This window comes from Petromyzon marinus, unplaced genomic scaffold (assembly GCF_048934315.1).
Source record: "Petromyzon marinus isolate PM22_M1 ecotype Great Lakes invasive population unplaced genomic scaffold, UKy_Petmar_22M1.pri1.0 PM_G_Scaffold_79, whole genome shotgun sequence".
In the NCBI taxonomy this organism is placed as follows: Eukaryota; Metazoa; Chordata; class Hyperoartia; order Petromyzontiformes; family Petromyzontidae; genus Petromyzon; species Petromyzon marinus.
This window is the reverse complement of record NW_027423034.1, coordinates 55,024-77,254: the sequence shown is the minus strand read 5'-3', so window position 1 is coordinate 77,254 and position 22,231 is coordinate 55,024. Positions and strand designations below refer to the sequence as shown.

At 42.1% G+C, this 22,231-nt stretch overlaps 1 protein-coding gene across 1 annotated transcript; it reads left to right on the top strand.

Annotated features, from left to right (window-relative positions):
• The first annotated feature begins 857 nt into the window (after nucleotides 1-857).
• On the top strand, nucleotides 858-22,025 carry LOC142921018 (uncharacterized). The gene is made up of 2 exons (XM_076062905.1): nucleotides 858-999; nucleotides 20,441-22,025. Exon 2 carries the CDS (start codon nucleotides 21,055-21,057, stop codon nucleotides 21,997-21,999), a length of 945 nt encoding a protein of 314 aa, XP_075919020.1. The 5' UTR covers nucleotides 858-999; nucleotides 20,441-21,054; the 3' UTR covers nucleotides 22,000-22,025.
• Nucleotides 22,026-22,231: the final 206 nt, after the last annotated feature.

Genomic DNA, 22,231 nt, shown 5'->3' with positions numbered 1-22,231 from the left:
CCAAATTTTTGAGACTCCTCGTCGGCCAGGCGCCATTTTGAGAGTCGTGAGGTGCGGATTTGAATTTTTTTTATTTCGTAGCAGAAATTAACGACGATGACGACCCCCCAGGGGTGCGAGATCGCCTCTCGTGAGGGAAAACGTGAGGTAAAAAGTGGCCTCAAATGTCCAGCCCGTGATTCGCAGATAGTTTAAATATGCACTGTTGAATCTATGTGCAGTGTTGGGTTTATGGGACAGTGTTGAATCTATGGGCAGTGCTGAGTCTATGGGGCAGTGCTGAGTCTATGGGACAGTGCTGAGTCTATGGGGCAGTGTTGAGTCTATGGGGCAGTGCTGAGTCTATGGGACAGTGCTGAGTCTATGGGACAGTGCTGAGTCTATGGGACACTGCTGAGTCTATGGGGCAGTGCTGAGGCTATGGTCATTGACAAAATAAAAACGATTTAATTTGTGAATAGTTTGCCTCGTGAGGGGCATAAGATGTGCCAGTATTCGTCGAGATGACTGTTTTCTTTTCACCCTGCGAGTCATTTATTGCTTAAAGGAGACATCGTGGAGGGAAACAATGGGAGTGATATAAAACTACATCTGTGTGCTTTGTGGTTGTTCCTACAAGTAACTAAACCTACCCACGTGACGCGGGAGTTTTTTCCCCGCCACATTTTTTTTGGCTCCTCCCCACCCCCGCCTTGGAGCCAATCAGGTTTCGTTCCCTCCTACCCACGTGACACGAGATTTTTTTTTATCCCGCTAAATTATTTTGGCGTCTCGCCCTCCTCGCTACGCCTTGGAGCCAATCAGGTTTGAGTCCTCTCTACCCACGTGACGTGATATGTTTTTCCCGCCAAATTTTTTGTGACTCCTTTTCCTCGGCCAGGCGCCGTTTTTAAAGTCGTGAGGTGCGGTTTTGATATTTTTTTTATTTCGGAGCAGAAATTAACGACGATGACGACCCCCCAGGGGTGCGAGATCGCCTCTCGTGAGGGAAAACGTGAGGTAAAAAGTGGCCTCAAATGTCCAGCCCGTGATTCGCAGATAGTTTACAAATGCACTGTTGAGTTTATGGGCAGTGATGAGTCTATGGGACAGTGCTGAGTCTATGGGGCAGTGCTGAGTCTATGGGGACAGTGTTGAGTCTATGGGGCAGTGCTGAGTCTATGGCACAGTGATGAGTCTATGGGACAGTGCTGAGTCTATGGGACAGTGCTGAGTCTATGGCACAGTGCTGAGTCTATGGGACAGTGCTGAGTCTATGGGACAGTGCTGAGTCTATGGGACAGTGTTGAGTCTATGGGACAGTGCTGAGTCTATGGGACAGTGTTGAGTCTATGGGACAGTGCTGAGTCTATGGGACAGTGCTGAATCTATGGGACAGTGGTGGGTCTATGGGGCAGTGCTGAGTCTATGGGACAGTGCTGAGTCTATGGGACAGTGCTGAGTCTATGGGGCAGTGCTGAGTCTATGGGACAGTGCTGAGTCTATGGGACAGTGCTGAGTCTATGGGACAGTGCTGAGTCTATGGGGCAGTGCTGAGTCTATGGGACAGTGTTGAGTCTATGGGGCAGTGTTGAGTCTATGGGACAGTGCTGAGTCTATGGGGCAGTGCTGAGGCTATGGTCATTGACAAAATACAAACGATTTAATTTGTGAATAGTTTACCTCGTGAGGGGCATAAGATGTGCCAGTATTCGTCGAGATGACTGTTTTCTTTACACCCCGCGAGTCATTTATTGCTTAAAGGAGACATCGTGGAGGGAAACAATGGGAGTGATATAAAACTACATCTGTGTGCTTTGTGGTTGTTCCTACACGAATGTAGACTGTAGTAATGGTTATTAACCAGAGTGTACTGACAGTCTATAATGTAGACTGTAGTAATGGTTATTAAGTATGGTGAGTGTACTGACAGTCTATAATGTAGACTGTAGTAATGGTTATTAAGTATGGTGAGTGTACTGACAGTCTATAATGTAGACTGTAGTAATGGTTATTAAGTATGGTGAGTGTACTGACAGTCTATAATGTAGACTGTAGTAATGGTTATTAACCAGAGTGTACTGACAGTCTATAATGTAGACTGTAGTAATGGTTATTAAGTATGGTGAGTGTACTGACAGTCTATAATGTAGTCTGTAGCCTGGTTATTAAGTATGGTGAGTGTACTGACAGTCTATAATGTAAACTGTAGCCTGGTTATTAAGTATGGTGAGTGTACTGAGAGTCTATAATGTAGACTGTAGTAATGGTTATTAATTCTGGGTGAGTGTACTGACAGTCTATAATGTAGACTGTAGTAATGGTTATTAAGTATGGTGAGTGTACTGATAGTCTATAATGTAGACTGTAGTAATGGTTATTAAGTATGGTGAGTGTACTGACAGTCTATAATGTAGACTGTAGTAATGGTTATTAAGTATGGTGAGTGTACTGACAGTCTATAATGTAGACTGTAGTAATGGTTATTAAGTATGGTGAGTGTACTGAGAGTCTATAATGTAGACTGTAGCCTGGTTATTAAGTATGGTGAGTGTACTGACAGTCTATAATGCAAACTGTAGCCTGGTTATTAAGTATGGTGAGTGTACTGAGAGTCTATAATGTAGACTGTAGTAATGGTTATTAATTCTGGGTGAGTGTACTGACAGTCTATAATGTAGACTGTAGTAATGGTTATTAAGTATGGTGAGTGTACTGATAGTCTTTAATGTAGACTGTAGTAATGGTTATTAAGTATGGTGAGTGTACTGACAGTCTATAATGTAGACTGTAGTAATGGTTATTAAGTATGGTGAGTGTACTGACAGTCTATAATGTAGACTGTAGTAATGGTTATTAAGTATGGTGAGTGTACTGACAGTCTATAATGTAGACTGTAGTAATGGTTATTAACCAGAGTGTACTGACAGTCTATAATGTAGACTGTAGTAATGGTTATTAAGTATGGTGAGTGTACTGACAGTCTATAATGTAGTCTGTAGCCTGGTTATTAAGTATGGTGAGTGTACTGACAGTCTATAATGTAGACTGTAGTAATGGTTATTAAGTATTGTGAGTGTACTGACAGGCTATAATGTAGACTGTAGCCTGGTTATTAAGTATGGTGAGTGTACTGACAGTCTATAATGTAGACTGTAGCCTGGTTATTAAGTATGGTGAGTGTACTGATAGTCTATAATGTAGACTGTAGTAATGGTTATTAAGTATGGTGAGTGTACTGACAGTCTATAATGTAGACTGTAGTAATGGTTATTAAGTATGGTGAGTGTACTGACAGTCTATAATGTAGACTGTAGTAATGGTTATTAAGTATGGTGAGTGTACTGAGAGTCTATAATGTAGACTGTAGCCTGGTTATTAAGTATGGTGAGTGTACTGACAGCCTATAATGCAAACTGTAGCCTGGTTATTAAGTATGGTGAGTGTACTGATAGTCTTTAATGTAGACTGTAGTAATGGTTATTAAGTATGGTGAGTGTACTGACAGTCTATAATGTAGACTGTAGTAATGGTTATTAAGCTGAGTGAGTGTACTAGCAGTCTATAATGTAGACTGTAGCCTGGTTATTAAGCTGGGTGAGTACTGAAAGTCTATAATGTAGACTGTAGTAATGGTTATTAAGTATGGTGAGTGTACTGACAGTCTATAATGTAGACTGTAGTAATGGTTATTAAGCTGAGTGAGTGTACTGACAGTTTATAATGTAGACTGTAGTAATGGTTATTAAGCTGAGTGAGTGTACTGACAGTTTATAATGTAGACTGTAGTAATGGTTATTAAGTATGGTGAATGTACTGAGAGTCTATAATGTAGACTGTAGCCTGGTTATTAAGTATGGTGAGTGTACTGACAGTCTATAATGTAAACTGTAGCCTGGTTATTAAGTATGGTGAGTGTACTGAGAGTCTATAATGTAGACTGTAGTAATGGTTATTAATTCTGGGTGAGTGTACTGACAGTCTATAATGTAGACTGTAGTAATGGTTATTAAGTATGGTGAGTGTACTGATAGTCTATAATGTAGACTGTAGTAATGGTTATTAAGTATGGTGACTGTACTGACAGTCTATAATGTAGACTGTAGTAATGGTTATTAAGTATGGTGAGTGTACTGACAGTCTATAATGTAGACTGTAGTAATGGTTATTAAGTATGGTGAATGTACTGAGAGTCTATAATGTAGACTGTAGCCTGGTTATTAAGTATGGTGAGTGTACTGACAGTCTATAATGTAAACTGTAGCCTGGTTATTAAGTATGGTGAGTGTACTGAGAGTCTATAATGTAGACTGTAGTAATGGTTATTAATTCTGGGTGAGTGTACTGACAGTCTATAATGTAGACTGTAGTAATGGTTATTAAGTATGGTGAGTGTACTGATAGTCTATAATGTAGACTGTAGTAATGGTTATTAAGTATGGTGACTGTACTGACAGTCTATAATGTAGACTGTAGTAATGGTTATTAAGTATGGTGAGTGTACTGAGAGTCTATAATGTAGACTGTAGTAATGGTTATTAATTCTGGGTGAGTGTACTGACAGTCTATAATGTAGACTGTAGTAATGGTTATTAAGTATGGTGAGTGTACTGATAGTCTTTAATGTAGACTGTAGTAATGGTTATTAAGTATGGTGAGTGTACTGACAGTCTATAATGTAGACTGTAGTAATGGTTATTAAGCTGAGTGAGTGTACTAGCAGTCTATAATGTAGACTGTAGCCTGGTTATTAAGCTGGGTGAGTGTACTGAAAGTCTATAATGTAGACTGTAGTAATGGTTATTAAGTATGGTGAGTGTACTGACAGTCTATAATGTAGACTGTAGTAATGGTTATTAAGTATGGTGAGTGTACTGACAGTCTATAATGTAGACTGTAGTAATGGTTATTAAGTATGGTGAGTGTACTGACAGTCTATAATGTAGACTGTAGTAATGGTTATTAACCAGAGTGTACTGACAGTCTATAATGTAGACTGTAGTAATGGTTATTAAGCTGAGTGAGTGTACTGACAGTCTATAATGTAGACTGTAGCCTGGTTATTAAGCTGAGTGTACTGACAGTCTATAATGTAGACTGTAGTAATGGTTATTTATTATGGTGAGTGTACTGACAGTCTATAATGTAGACTGTAGTAATGGTTATTAAGTATGGTGAGTGTACTGACAGTCTATAATGTAGACTGTAGTAATGGTTATTAACCTGAGTGAGTTTACTGACAGTCTATAATGTAGACTGTAGTAATGGTTATTAAGTATGGAGAGTGTACTGACAGTCTATAATGTAGACTGTAGTAATGGTTATTAAGCTGAGTGAGTGTACTGACAGTCTATAATGTAGACTGTAGCCTGGTTATTAAGCTGAGTGTACTGACAGTCTATAATGTAGACTGTAGTAATGGTTATTTATTATGGTGAGTGTACTGACAGTCTATAATGTAGACTGTAGTAATGGTTATTAAGTATGGTGAGTTTACTGACAGTCTATAATGTAGACTGTAGTAATGGTTATTAACCTGAGTGAGTGTACTGACAGTCTATAATGTAGACTGTAGCCTGGTTCTTAACCTTGGTGAGTGTACTGACAGTCTATAATGTAGACTAGTAATGGTTATTAACCTGAGTGAGTGTACTGACAGTCTATAATGTAGACTGTAGCCTGGTTATTCAGCTGGATGAGTGTACTGACAGTCTATAATGTAGACTGTAGCCTGGTTATTAAGTATGGTGAGTGTACTGACAGTCTATAATGTAGACTGTAGTAATGGTTATTAAGCTGAGTTAGTGTACTGACAGTCTATAATGTAGACTGTAGCCTGGTTATTAAGCTGAGTGTACTGACAGTCTATAATGTAGACTGTAGTAATGGTTATTTATTATGGTGAGTGTACTGACAGTCTATAATGTAGACTGTAGTAATGGTTATTAAGTATGGTGAGTGTACTGACAGTCTATAATGTAGACTGTAGCCTGGTTCTTAACCTTGGTGAGTGTACTGACAGTCTATAATGTAGACTAGTAATGGTTATTAACCTGAGTGAGTGTACTGACAGTCTATAATGTAGACTGTAGTAATGGTTATTAAGCTGAGTGAGTGTACTGACAGTCTATAATGTAGACTGTAGCCTGGTTATTCAGCTGGGTGAGTGTACTGACAGTCTATAATGTAGACTGTAGCCTGGTTATTAAGCTGGGTGAGTGTACTGAAAGTCTATAATGTAGACTGTAGTAATGGTTATTAAGTATGGTGAGTGTACTGACAGTCTATAATGTAGACTGTAGTAATGGTTATTAAGTATGGTGAGTGTACTGACAGTCTATAATGTAGACTGTAGTAATGGTTATTAAGTATGGTGAGTGTACTGACAGTCTATAATGTAGACTAGTAATGGTTATTAACCTGAGTGAGTGTACTGACAGTCTATAATGTAGACTGTAGTAATGGTTATTAAGCTGAGTGAGTGTACTGACAGTCTATAATGTAGACTGTAGCCTGGTTATTCAGCTGGGTGAGTGTACTGACAGTCTATAATGTAGACTGTAGCCTGGTTATTAAGCTGGGTGAGTGTACTGAAAGTCTATAATGTAGACTGTAGTAATGGTTATTAAGTATGGTGAGTGTACTGACAGTCTATAATGTAGACTGTAGTAATGGTTATTAAGTATGGTGAGTGTACTGACAGTCTATAATGTAGACTGTAGTAATGGTTATTAAGTATGGTGAGTGTACTGACAGTCTATAATGTAGACTGTAGTAATGGTTATTAACCAGAGTGTACTGACAGTCTATAATGTAGACTGTAGTAATGGTTATTAAGTATGGTGAGTGTACTGACAGTCCATAATGTAGTCTGTAGCCTGGTTATTAAGTATGGTGAGTGTACTGAGAGTCTATAATGTAGACTGTAGCCTGGTTATTAAGTATGGTGAGTGTACTGACAGTCTATAATGTAAACTGTAGCCTGGTTATTAAGTATGGTGAGTGTACTGAGAGTCTATAATGTAGACTGTAGTAATGGTTATTAATTCTGGGTGAGTGTACTGACAGTCTATAATGTAGACTGTAGTAATGGTTATTAAGTATGGTGAGTGTACTGACAGTCTATAATGTAGACTGTAGTAATGGTTATTAAGTATGGTGAGTGTACTGACAGTCTATAATGTAGACTGTAGTAATGGTTATTAAGTATGGTGAGTGTACTGAGAGTCTATAATGTAGACTGTAGCCTGGTTATTAAGTATGGTGAGTGTACTGACAGTCTATAATGTAAACTGTAGCCTGGTTATTAAGTATGGTGAGTGTACTGAGAGTCTATAATGTAGACTGTAGTAATGGTTATTAATTCTGGGTGAGTGTACTGACAGTCTATAATGTAGACTGTAGTAATGGTTATTAAGTATGGTGAGTGTACTGATAGTCTTTAATGTAGACTGTAGTAATGGTTATTAAGTATGGTGAGTGTACTGACAGTCTATAATGTAGACTGTAGTAATGGTTATTAAGCTGAGTGAGTGTACTAGCAGTCTATAATGTAGACTGTAGCCTGGTTATTAAGCTGGGTGAGTGTACTGAAAGTCTATAATGTAGACTGTAGTAATGGTTATTAAGTATGGTGAGTGTACTGACAGTCTATAATGTAGACTGTAGTAATGGTTATTAAGTATGGTGAGTGTACTGACAGTCTATAATGTAGACTGTAGTAATGGTTATTAAGTATGGTGAGTGTACTGACAGTCTATAATGTAGACTGTAGTAATGGTTATTAAGTATGGTGAGTGTACTGACAGTCTATAATGTAGACTAGTAATGGTTATTAACCTGAGTGAGTGTACTGACAGTCTATAATGTAGACTGTAGTAATGGTTATTAAGTATGGTGAGTGTACTGAAAGTCTATAATGTAGACTGTAGTAATGGTTATTAAGTATGGTGAGTGTACTGACAGTCTATAATGTAGACTGTAGTAATGGTTATTAAGTATGGTGAGTGTACTGACAGTCTATAATGTAGACTGTAGTAATGGTTATTAAGTATGGTGAGTGTACTGACAGTCTATAATGTAGACTAGTAATGGTTATTAACCTGAGTGAGTGTACTGACAGTCTATAATGTAGACTGTAGTAATGGTTATTAAGCTGAGTGAGTGTACTGACAGTCTATAATGTAGACTGTAGCCTGGTTATTCAGCTGGGTGAGTGTACTGACAGTCTATAATGTAGACTGTAGCCTGGTTATTAAGCTGGGTGAGTGTACTGAAAGTCTATAATGTAGACTGTAGTAATGGTTATTAAGTATGGTGAGTGTACTGACAGTCTATAATGTAGACTGTAGTAATGGTTATTAAGTATGGTGAGTGTACTGACAGTCTATAATGTAGACTGTAGTAATGGTTATTAAGTATGGTGAGTGTACTGACAGTCTATAATGTAGACTGTAGTAATGGTTATTAACCAGAGTGTACTGACAGTCTATAATGTAGACTGTAGTAATGGTTATTAAGTATGGTGAGTGTACTGACAGTCCATAATGTAGTCTGTAGCCTGGTTATTAAGTATGGTGAGTGTACTGAGAGTCTATAATGTAGACTGTAGCCTGGTTATTAAGTATGGTGAGTGTACTGACAGTCTATAATGTAAACTGTAGCCTGGTTATTAAGTATGGTGAGTGTACTGAGAGTCTATAATGTAGACTGTAGTAATGGTTATTAATTCTGGGTGAGTGTACTGACAGTCTATAATGTAGACTGTAGTAATGGTTATTAAGTATGGTGAGTGTACTGACAGTCTATAATGTAGACTGTAGTAATGGTTATTAAGTATGGTGAGTGTACTGACAGTCTATAATGTAGACTGTAGTAATGGTTATTAAGTATGGTGAGTGTACTGAGAGTCTATAATGTAGACTGTAGCCTGGTTATTAAGTATGGTGAGTGTACTGACAGTCTATAATGTAAACTGTAGCCTGGTTATTAAGTATGGTGAGTGTACTGAGAGTCTATAATGTAGACTGTAGTAATGGTTATTAATTCTGGGTGAGTGTACTGACAGTCTATAATGTAGACTGTAGTAATGGTTATTAAGTATGGTGAGTGTACTGATAGTCTTTAATGTAGACTGTAGTAATGGTTATTAAGTATGGTGAGTGTACTGACAGTCTATAATGTAGACTGTAGTAATGGTTATTAAGCTGAGTGAGTGTACTAGCAGTCTATAATGTAGACTGTAGCCTGGTTATTAAGCTGGGTGAGTGTACTGAAAGTCTATAATGTAGACTGTAGTAATGGTTATTAAGTATGGTGAGTGTACTGACAGTCTATAATGTAGACTGTAGTAATGGTTATTAAGTATGGTGAGTGTACTGACAGTCTATAATGTAGACTGTTGTAATGGTTATTAAGTATGGTGAGTGTGCTGACAGTCTATAATGTAGACTGTAGCCTGGTTATTAAGTATGGTGAGTGTACTGACAGTCTATAATGTAGACTGTAGTAATGGTTAAGTATGGTGAGTGTACTGACAGTCTATAATGTAGACTGTAGTAATGGTTATTAACCTGAGTGAGTTTACTGACAGTCTATAATGTAGACTGTAGTAATGGTTATTAAGTATGGAGAGTGTACTGACAGTCTATAATGTAGACTGTAGTAATGGTTATTAAGCTGAGTGAGTGTACTGACAGTCTATAATGTAGACTGTAGCCTGGTTATTAAGCTGAGTGTACTGACAGTCTATAATGTAGACTGTAGTAATGGTTATTTATTATGGTGAGTGTACTGACAGTCTATAATGTAGACTGTAGTAATGGTTATTAAGTATGGTGAGTGTACTGACAGTCTATAATGTAGACTGTAGTAATGGTTATTAAGCTGAGTGAGTGTACTGACAGTTTATAATGTAGACTGTAGTAATGGTTATTAAGTATGGTGAGTGTACTGAGAGTCTATAATGTAGACTGTAGCCTGGTTATTAAGTATGGTGAGTGTACTGACAGTCTATAATGTAAACTGTAGCCTGGTTATTAAGTATGGTGAGTGTACTGAGAGTCTATAATGTAGACTGTAGTAATGGTTATTAATTCTGGGTGAGTGTACTGACAGTCTATAATGTAGACTGTAGTAATGGTTATTAAGTATGGTGAGTGTACTGACAGTCTATAATGTAGACTGTAGTAATGGTTATTAAGTATGGTGAGTGTACTGACAGTCTATAATGTAGACTGTAGTAATGGTTATTAAGTATGGTGAGTGTACTGAGAGTCTATAATGTAGACTGTAGCCTGGTTATTAAGTATGGTGAGTGTACTGACAGTCTATAATGTAAACTGTAGCCTGGTTATTAAGTATGGTGAGTGTACTGAGAGTCTATAATGTAGACTGTAGTAATGGTTATTAATTCTGGGTGAGTGTACTGACAGTCTATAATGTAGACTGTAGTAATGGTTATTAAGTATGGTGAGTGTACTGATAGTCTTTAATGTAGACTGTAGTAATGGTTATTAAGTATGGTGAGTGTACTGACAGTCTATAATGTAGACTGTAGTAATGGTTATTAAGCTGAGTGAGTGTACTAGCAGTCTATAATGTAGACTGTAGCCTGGTTATTAAGCTGGGTGAGTGTACTGAAAGTCTATAATGTAGACTGTAGTAATGGTTATTAAGTATGGTGAGTGTACTGACAGTCTATAATGTAGACTGTAGTAATGGTTATTAAGTATGGTGAGTGTACTGACAGTCTATAATGTAGACTGTTGTAATGGTTATTAAGTATGGTGAGTGTGCTGACAGTCTATAATGTAGACTGTAGCCTGGTTATTAAGTATGGTGAGTGTACTGACAGTCTATAATGTAGACTGTAGTAATGGTTAAGTATGGTGAGTGTACTGACAGTCTATAATGTAGACTGTAGTAATGGTTATTAACCTGAGTGAGTTTACTGACAGTCTATAATGTAGACTGTAGTAATGGTTATTAAGTATGGAGAGTGTACTGACAGTCTATAATGTAGACTGTAGTAATGGTTATTAAGCTGAGTGAGTGTACTGACAGTCTATAATGTAGACTGTAGCCTGGTTATTAAGCTGAGTGTACTGACAGTCTATAATGTAGACTGTAGTAATGGTTATTTATTATGGTGAGTGTACTGACAGTCTATAATGTAGACTGTAGTAATGGTTATTAAGTATGGTGAGTGTACTGACAGTCTATAATGTAGACTGTAGTAATGGTTATTAACCTGAGTGAGTTTACTGACAGTCTATAATGTAGACTGTAGTAATGGTTATTAAGTATGGAGAGTGTACTGACAGTCTATAATGTAGACTGTAGTAATGGTTATTAAGCTGAGTGAGTGTACTGACAGTCTATAATGTAGACTGTAGCCTGGTTATTAAGCTGAGTGTACTGACAGTCTATAATGTAGACTGTAGTAATGGTTATTTATTATGGTGAGTGTACTGACAGTCTATAATGTAGACTGTAGTAATGGTTATTAAGTATGGTGAGTTTACTGACAGTCTATAATGTAGACTGTAGTAATGGTTATTAACCTGAGTGAGTGTACTGACAGTCTATAATGTAGACTGTAGCCTGGTTCTTAACCTTGGTGAGTGTACTGACAGTCTATAATGTAGACTAGTAATGGTTATTAACCTGAGTGAGTGTACTGACAGTCTATAATGTAGACTGTAGCCTGGTTATTCAGCTGGATGAGTGTACTGACAGTCTATAATGTAGACTGTAGCCTGGTTATTAAGCTGAGTGTACTGACAGTCTATAATGTAGACTGTAGTAATGGTTATTTATTATGGTGAGTGTACTGACAGTCTATAATGTAGACTGTAGTAATGGTTATTTATTATGGTGAGTGTACTGACAGTCTATAATGTAAACTGTAGTAATGGTTATTAAGTATGGTGAGTGTACTGACAGTCTATAATGTAGACTGTAGCCTGGTTCTTAACCTTGGTGAGTGTACTGACAGTCTATAATGTAGACTAGTAATGGTTATTAACCTGAGTGAGTGTACTGACAGTCTATAATGTAGACTGTAGTAATGGTTATTAAGCTGAGTGAGTGTACTGACAGTCTATAATGTAGACTGTAGCCTGGTTATTCAGCTGGGTGAGTGTACTGACAGTCTATAATGTAGACTGTAGCCTGGTTATTAAGTATGGTGAGTGTACTGACAGTCTATAATGTAGACTGTAGTAATGGTTATTAAGTATGGTGAGTGTACTGACAGTCTAGAATGTAGACTGTAGCCTGGTTATTCAGCTGGGTGAGTGTACTGACAGTCTATAATGTAGACTGTAGTAATGGTTATTAAGTATGGTGAGTGTACTGACAGTCTATAATGTAGACTGTAGCCTGGTTGTTAAGTACGGTGAGTGTACTGACAGTCTATAATGTAGACTGTAGTAATGGTTATTAAGCTGAGTGAGTGTACTGACAGTCTATAATGTAGGCTGTAGTAATGGTTATTAAGTATGGTGAGTGTACTGACAGTCTATAATGTAGACTGAAGCCTGGTTATTAAGTATGGTGAGTGTACTGACAGTCTATAATGTAGACTGTAGTAATGGTTATTAAGCTGAGTGAGTGTACTGACAGTCTATAATGTAGGCTGTAGTAATGGTTATTAAGTATGGTGAGTGTACTGACAGTCTATAATGTAGACTGAAGCCTGGTTATTAAGTATGGTGAGTGTACTGACAGTCTATAATGTAGACTGTAGTAATGGTTATTAAGCTGAGTGAGTGTACTGACAGTCTATAATGTAGACTAGTAATGGTTATTAAGTATGGTGAGTTTACTGACAGTCTATAATGTAGACTGTAGTAATGGTTATTAACCTGAGTGAGTGTACTGACAGTCTATAATGTAGACTGTAGCCTGGTTATTCAGCTGGGTGAGTGTACCAACAGTCTATAATGTAGACTGTAGCCTGGTTATTCAGCTGGGTGAGTGTACTGACAGTCTATAATGTAGACTAGTAATGGTTATTAAGTATGGTGAGTGTACTGACAGTCTATAATGCAGACTGTAGTAATGGTTATTAAGTATGGTGAGTGTACTGACAGTCTATAATGTAGACTGTAGCCTGGTTATTAAGCTGGGTGAGTGTACTGAAAGTCTATAATGTAGACTGTAGTAATGGTTATTAAGTATGGTGAGTGTACTGACAGTCTATAATGTAGACTGTAGTAATGGTTATTAAGTATGGTGAGTGTACTGACAGTCTATAATGTAGACTGTAGTAATGGTTATTAAGTATGGTGAGTGTACTGACAGTCTATAATGTAGACTGTTGTAATGGTTATTAAGTATGGTGAGTGTGCTGACAGTCTATAATGTAGACTGTAGCCTGGTTATTAAGTATGGTGAGTGTACTGACAGTCTATAATGTAGACTGTAGTAATGGTTAAGTATGGTGAGTGTACTGACAGTCTATAATGTAGACTGTAGTAATGGTTATTAACCTGAGTGAGTTTACTGACAGTCTATAATGTAGACTGTAGTAATGGTTATTAAGTATGGAGAGTGTACTGACAGTCTATAATGTAGACTGTAGTAATGGTTATTAAGCTGAGTGAGTGTACTGACAGTCTATAATGTAGACTGTAGCCTGGTTATTAAGCTGAGTGTACTGACAGTCTATAATGTAGACTGTAGTAATGGTTATTTATTATGGTGAGTGTACTGACAGTCTATAATGTAGACTGTAGTAATGGTTATTAAGTATGGTGAGTTTACTGACAGTCTATAATGTAGACTGTAGTAATGGTTATTAACCTGAGTGAGTGTACTGACAGTCTATAATGTAGACTGTAGCCTGGTTCTTAACCTTGGTGAGTGTACTGACAGTCTATAATGTAGACTAGTAATGGTTATTAACCTGAGTGAGTGTACTGACAGTCTATAATGTAGACTGTAGCCTGGTTATTCAGCTGGATGAGTGTACTGACAGTCTATAATGTAGACTGTAGTAATGGTTATTTATTATGGTGAGTGTACTGACAGTCTATAATGTAGACTGTAGTAATGGTTATTAAGTATGGTGAGTTTACTGACAGTCTATAATGTAGACTGTAGTAATGGTTATTAAGCTGAGTTAGTGTACTGACAGTCTATAATGTAGACTGTAGCCTGGTTATTAAGCTGAGTGTACTGACAGTCTATAATGTAGACTGTAGTAATGGTTATTTATTATGGTGAGTGTACTGACAGTCTATAATGTAAACTGTAGTAATGGTTATTAAGTATGGTGAGTGTACTGACAGTCTATAATGTAGACTGTAGCCTGGTTCTTAACCTTGGTGAGTGTACTGACAGTCTATAATGTAGACTAGTAATGGTTATTAACCTGAGTGAGTGTACTGACAGTCTATAATGTAGACTGTAGTAATGGTTATTAAGCTGAGTGAGTGTACTGACAGTCTATAATGTAGACTGTAGCCTGGTTATTCAGCTGGGTGAGTGTACTGACAGTCTATAATGTAGACTGTAGCCTGGTTATTAAGTATGGTGAGTGTACTGACAGTCTATAATGTAGACTGTAGTAATGGTTATTAAGTATGGTGAGTGTACTGACAGTCTAGAATGTAGACTGTAGCCTGGTTATTCAGCTGGGTGAGTGTACTGACAGTCTATAATGTAGACTGTAGTAATGGTTATTAAGTATGGTGTGTACTGACAGTCTATAATGTAGACTGTAGCCTGGTTGTTAAGTACGGTGAGTGTACTGACAGTCTATAATGTAGACTGTAGTAATGGTTATTAAGCTGAGTGAGTGTACTGACAGTCTATAATGTAGGCTGTAGTAATGGTTATTAAGTATGGTGAGTGTACTGACAGTCTATAATGTAGACTGAAGCCTGGTTATTAAGTATGGTGAGTGTACTGACAGTCTATAATGTAGACTGTAGTAATGGTTATTAAGCTGAGTGAGTGTACTGACAGTCTATAATGTAGGCTGTAGTAATGGTTATTAACCTGAGTGAGTGTACTGACAGTCTATAATGTAGACTGTAGCCTGGTTATTCAGCTGGGTGAGTGTACTGACAGTCTATAATGTAGACTAGTAATGGTTATTAAGTATGGTGAGTGTACTGACAGTCTATAATGCAGACTGTAGTAATGGTTATTAAGTATGGTGAGTGTACTGACAGTCTAGAATGTAGACTGTAGCCTGGTTATTCAGCTGGGTGAGTGTACTGACAGTCTATAATGTAGGCTGTAGTAATGGTTATTAAGTATGGTGAGTGTACTGACAGTCTATAATGTAGACTGAAGCCTGGTTATTAAGTATGGTGAGTGTACTGACAGTCTATAATGTAGACTGTAGTAATGGTTATTAAGCTGAGTGAGTGTACTGACAGTCTATAATGTAGACTAGTAATGGTTATTAAGTATGGTGAGTTTACTGACAGTCTATAATGTAGACTGTAGTAATGGTTATTAACCTGAGTGAGTGTACTGACAGTCTATAATGTAGACTGTAGCCTGGTTATTCAGCTGGGTGAGTGTACCAACAGTCTATAATGTAGACTGTAGCCTGGTTATTCAGCTGGGTGAGTGTACTGACAGTCTATAATGTAGACTAGTAATGGTTATTAAGTATGGTGAGTGTACTGACAGTCTATAATGCAGACTGTAGTAATGGTTATTAAGTATGGTGAGTGTACTGACAGTCTAGAATGTAGACTGTAGCCTGGTTATTCAGCTGGGTGAGTGTACTGACAGTCTATAATGTAGGCTGTAGTAATGGTTATTAAGTATGGTGAGTGTACTGACAGTCTATAATGTAGACTGAAGCCTGGTTATTAAGTATGGTGAGTGTACTGACAGTCTATAATGTAGACTGTAGTAATGGTTATTAAGCTGAGTGAGTGTACTGACAGTCTATAATGTAGACTAGTAATGGTTATTAAGTATGGTGAGTTTACTGACAGTCTATAATGTAGACTGTAGTAATGGTTATTAACCTGAGTGAGTGTACTGACAGTCTATAATGTAGACTGTAGCCTGGTTATTCAGCTGGGTGAGTGTACCAACAGTCTATAATGTAGACTGTAGCCTGGTTATTAAGAATGGTGAGTGTACTGACAGTCTATAATGCAGACTGTAGTAATGGTTATTAAGTATGGTGAGTGTACTGACAGTCTAGAATGTAGACTGTAGCCTGGTTATTCAGCTGGGTGAGTGTACTGACAGTCTATAATGTAGGCTGTAGTAATGGTTATTAAGTATGGTGAGTGTACTGACAGTCTATAATGTCGACTGAAGCCTGGTTATTAAGTATGGTGAGTGTACTGACAGTCTATAATGTAGACTGTAGTAATGGTTATTAAGCTGAGTGAGTGTACTGACAGTCTATAATGTAGGCTGTAGTAATGGTTATTAAGTATGGTGAGTGTACTGACAGTCTATAATGTAGACTGTAGCCTGGTTATTAAGCTGAGTGTACTGACAGTCTATAATGTAGACTGTAGTAATGGTTATTTATTATGGTGAGTGTACTGACAGTCTATAATGTAGACTAGTAATGGTTATTAAGTATGGTGAGTTTACTGACAGTCTATAATGTAGACTGTAGTAATGGTTATTAACCTGAGTGAGTGGTCTGACAGTCTATAATGTAGACTGTAGCCTGGTTATTCAGCTGGGTGAGTGTACTGACAGTCTATAATGTAGACTAGTAATGGTTATTAACCTGAGTGAGTGTACTGACAGTCTATAATGTAGACTGTAGTAATGGTTATTAAGCTGAGTGAGTGTACTGACAGTCTATAATGTAGACTGTAGCCTGGTTATTAAGCTGAGTGAGTGTACTGACAGTCTATAATGTAGGCTGTAGTAATGGTTATTAAGTATGGTGAGTGTACTGACAGTCTATAATGTCGACTGAAGCCTGGTTATTAAGTATGGTGAGTGTACTGACAGTCTATAATGTAGACTGTAGTAATGGTTATTAAGCTGAGTGAGTGTACTGACAGTCTATAATGTAGGCTGTAGTAATGGTTATTAAGTATGGTGAGTGTACTGACAGTCTATAATGTAGACTGTAGCCTGGTTATTAAGTATGGTGAGTTTACTGACAGTCTATAATGTAGACTGTAGCCTGGTTATTAAGTATGGTGTACTGACAGTCTATAATGTAGACTGTAGTAATGGTTATTTATTATGGTGAGTGTACTGACAGTCTATAATGTAGACTAGTAATGGTTATTAAGTATGGTGAGTTTACTGACAGTCTATAATGTAGACTTTAGCACGAATGTTCAGTTTTATCCTGAACATTCAGCTCTGACACTTTCAGTGAATACCTGAAATGATTTCCATTGAGAATGTCAATCTCTTGACGCTTAAGGGGAAAATACCCCGGTGGGTTATGACCACGCGATGCCTCGCATTCACCAAGACAATGCAGTGAATGTGCTAGGGGAAAGTAAGCACATTAAGAGCAAATATCCTAAAAAATTTTTTTTTATAAAACTTGACCATAACGTACTCTTTGGCTTTTTCGGTGAAGTCACATAACGGCCAGCATGGTTTTTTTTCCCTCCAAATGTTTTTGTAATCTGTGCACATGACCTGATGAAACGAATAACCTTTTTTATTTAAATAACCCACGTGACAGATCCAACTCATCTCTCTTCTTAAACTATAAACTAGTTTTCTATTTTATTGTTCAAGGTAAGGACCACTGAGCTATGTAGCGTTTTTTCACAAGCGACCTGCCCATCACAAATGAAAGCTCAACACAAAGTGACTTCATCGTGTGGAAATGTATTGCAGTTAAATATTTTAAATGCGTGATGTTAATTCTAAATCTGGAGGGGGGGAAACCGGAGGAACCAGAAACAAATCCACGTGACCACGAGGCGAGAGACACTCACACTCCAAATATACTACCAGCAGCTCCACTGTCAACAACAACAACCGCAGTTCGCCACCAAGTGGCGGTGACGTCACCACGACGCTTGTGCCAGGCCATGTGCACCTTGAGGCCACGTGAAATGTCGAACGCCCGCTGGCAGGAGGTCACGGGGCAGACCCAGGTGCCACGGGTCGACTGACTGAGACGACTGGCTGATGCACCACCTGTGCCCCCTACTGTGCCAACTTGCTGTCCTCAACGGATGGCACCTCAGCCAGCCAATCACAGTGGGTGACTTCCTCCAATATTTGAGGCACCGCAACCTCAGCAGGGTCATCCCCACTTTGTCCCACGTTTTCCTGGCTGAGGGATTTCCCCTTTCCCAGGACCTCAGGAATGCTCAGAAAATCTGCAAACCTGTTCCTGGGGGTCGGATATTGGATCACCGTTCTTTCCCCTAATGACGGTAATAGGTGTGGCGCTGCAGGTTACTTTTTTGATGGAGTTAAATAGAGATTTGTGATCGCGGGCCACTGAGGCAGACTCCATCTCCTCAGCAACCCGCGACCACCACCCATCCTTGCAGCGCCTCACGGCTCCCCGAACCTCCGAGCGAAGGCTGCGGTAAGCCTCCTCATTCTCCGACGTGGGACGCTGTAGCCGATGAGAGTGGGCCTGTCGATTTTTCTCAGCCAGCTTGAACACCTCCTCTTGTCAGCCAGGGTCTCTGGGGAGGTCTGGACCGTGTACCCAAAGCAGCCATTGCAACTACATGAGCTACAGTCCTAAACCTCGCCCATTTCCCCTCGACATCAAGAGGAGTGGGAGGCGATGCCAATCCCAGCCGCAAGCGATGATGAAATTCTCGTTTGTAACTTTCATCAGCTAGCTGAGACCATGCCACTAAGGGTTTGAATGGGGTCCTGGGTGTACACCCACCACCGGAGTGGAAGAATTGCAGGTGCATCTTACAGATGACAAGTCGATGGTCAGTGGGCAGATCAGCTCCACGGTCGGTCCTGGTGTCAAGGACATGGGCTCGCATTCGCTGTTCCGTCACTATGTAGTCCAGCAGATGTTCTTGCTTGGACCCGGCATGCATCCATGATGTGGTGTGGATGCTCCGATGCCGGAACAGTGTGTTGGTAATTACAAGCCCATGGGCTGCACAAAAATTTAGCAGCCTCCTGCCGTTGTTATTGAGCTGATCTGCCCGATGCCTTCCAATTACTCCAGACCAGGTGCCAGCATCATGACTAACTTGGGCATTGAAGTCACCCAACAAGATGACTATCCCGAGGGGCCACTTTAGCCAGCACCTGTGACAGGAGGTCATAGAAGGCATTTGACTCATTGGCCTTGCTTGCATCCCTCCACGGATGTTCGTCTTTGGTGGGGGCATAAGTTACCATGACCACCACTCCTCGCCTGTGGTTGATGGGAAGGCGAGCCCAAAGTAGCCTGGAGCTTACAGCTTCCCACACCTCATCACCACGCTCCCACAGCCCTTCATTCTTTTATTCAGAAAAAGAGCCACACCCTGTTGTTTGGCAGTCTCCTGCCCCGTATAGAGGACTGTCCACCCCTCATGGTGGCAGGAGCCAGAGCCGGTCCACAGGACCTCCTTATTACCACAGAGATCCAGGCGGTACCGGTCCAGCTCTTGACAGAGGAGTGGCAGCCTCTCCTCCGCAGTGAGCATTCGAACATTCCACGTGGCCACACGTAGTGTTTTTTTTGTTGTTTTTGGAGGAGCCCCGAGAGGAAGGATTCAGTCTCCTGGCTCCGCCAAATGGGGTTTGGTCAGGAGACGTCATAGACGCCTGTCCCCCCGGGGCCTCCGGCACAAGCTTATTTATAAAATGTTGTGGTCGTGGTTTAGTGGTAATTAATTGGAGGTGGAGGGGTTTCCAGCCCTTCACACCTGTCCAGAGCCCCCACTTAGCCACTGTGGTGGTTACAAACGCCATGAGGGGAAAGGCCAATCCGAATTGGCCCCCCCCCCCGGCACTGCCCACGGCAGCATTGCCCGTCCGGCACCACAAGGAGGTAGGGGGTTGTTTTGCCGGACACCACCACCATTACCACCACTACTACCACCAACACTACCACCACCATTACACCACCACTACTACCACCACCACTAGCACCACCACCACTTCCACCACTTCCACCATTACCACCACTACTACCATACACTACCATCACTACCACCACCACCATTACCACCACTACTACCAGCAACACTACCACCACCATTACACCACCACTACTACCACCACCACTAGCACCATCACCACCACCACTTCTACCGCCACTTCCACCATTACCACCACCACCACCACTACTACCATACACTACCATCACTACCACCAATACCACCACCACCACTACTACCGTACACTACAATCACTACCATCACCACCACCATTACCAACATCACTACAATCACTGACCACCACCGCTACCACCAATACCACCACCACTACCAGGACGTTTGCGTGCTGAATGCTGGAATCTGATCCCGCGTCTCCTCCCTCTCCTCCGGCCCTCCCCCCTCACCAGTGGCCTCCCAGACGGCCTCCCCCGGCCCGGGCCCCGGCCCCGGCCATGGCCACGGCCGCCCCCTCCGCGAGGGCTCGCTCCTCCTGGCCCATCCGGGTGCCCAAGCGCTCCGCGGACGACGCCGGAGGAGGAGGAGCCGAGTCCCACGCGGCGCCCTCCAAGGTCGCTCGCCCGCTCGGCGATGACGCCGGGGGGCCGGGGCCCGCGCCGGGGCCTCCCCGCCGCGGCCGTCGTCTTTGTCGCCCCGTGACGTTCCGGGCTCTCGAGGGGCGGCGCCCCCCCGGGAGAGCTCCCACGGCGGCGGCGGCGGCAGCGGCGGCGCCCGGACGACGACGACGCCGGGAATCGGCCCGAGGGTCGCCCCGGAGCGCGGAGACGGCGGCGGAGAGTCGGGGCCGGCGCTCGGCGCCGACGAAGCGGCGGGCGAGGAGGAGGCGGAGGAGGAGGAGGCGGAGAGACGCAGGGAGGCCGCGGTTGGACCGCGTGCGGCGTGGAAGAGACACTTCGACTTTTGGTGGCAGGGCGTGGGCAGGAGGGCGAGCAGCAGGAGGGGCGGAGGAGGAGGAGGAGGCGGAGCGAGAGGAGAAGGAGGGGAAGAGGAGGCCGAGGCGGCGATGAAGGCGGAGGAGGAAGAGGAGGAGGAGGAGGTTTTGACCGGGCAGTCGCCGCTAAGCAAGCGGCGGGAGGCGGCGGCGGATTGTCCGGCGGGACCGAATCCCGATCCCTGCCCGGGCTCCTCTACCTGCCGCGCTCCTCCGCCTCCTCCGCCTCCTCCGCGCTCGGCCCCACGTGGGGCGACGCTCCACTTCTTCTCGCTGATGCCGTGGCCGCTGGCTGAGCCGCCACCACCGCCCACCGGGAGGCGCCGGGGTCGCGCCCTGGAGAAGCAGCGGCAGCGACGGAGACAAATTCAGCAACAATACCGGCAGCAGAGAGCGTCGTCATCGTCGCCCAGCTGTTGGTCGTTCTCGGACGCATCGTCGTCGTCGTCTTCATCGCCGGAGGAGGTGGTGGAGGGTGACGAGGTGAAGGAGCGGAGGGGCGAGGAGGAGGAGGTGGTCGAGGGTAACGAGGTGAAGGAGTGGAGGGACGAGGAGGTGGTGGAGGGTGACGAGGTGAAGGAGCGGAGGGACGAGGAGGAGGTGGTGGAGGGGGGCGAGGTGAAGGAGCGGAGGAACGAGGAGGAGGATGTGGTGGAGTCTACGGGGGGCATCCGCAGGCTGCTGCTGAAGTTTTGCACCAGCCGCCTGCAGCCGAGCGTCAACAGAGCACGAGACGATGGGGAGGTGGCGGACAACGAGGAGGAGGAGAACGAGGAGGAGGAGGAGAGGAAGACGAGGAGGAAGAAGAGGACGAGGAGGAGGAGGGGACTACGGAGATCACGCAGTGCAGCCGATGATGGCGACTGCAAGTCGGGCGACGAGGTGGAGGAGGAGGAGGAGGAGAGGGTGACGAGTCTCAAGAGGGTGGAGGAGTGCCGGATTCTCAAGCAGATAGACGACATCATGGCTGAGATACCCCAGCTGGAGGGGAGATGCAGGGTGAGGAGGAGCAGATGAGGTGTAGGGTGGTGAGGAGGGGCTGGGTGGTGAGGTGTAGGGTGGTGAGGAGGGGCTGGGTGGTGAGGTGTAGGGTGGTGAGGAGGGGCTGGGTGGTGAGGTGTAGGGTGGTGAGGAGGGGCTGGGTGGTGAGGTGTAGGGTGGTGAGGAGGAGGGTGAGGAGACTCCAGGGCAGCGGGTGAGGGCGTTGGGAGTGGCTCACTCGCTCACTCGCTCGGACACTCAGTCACTC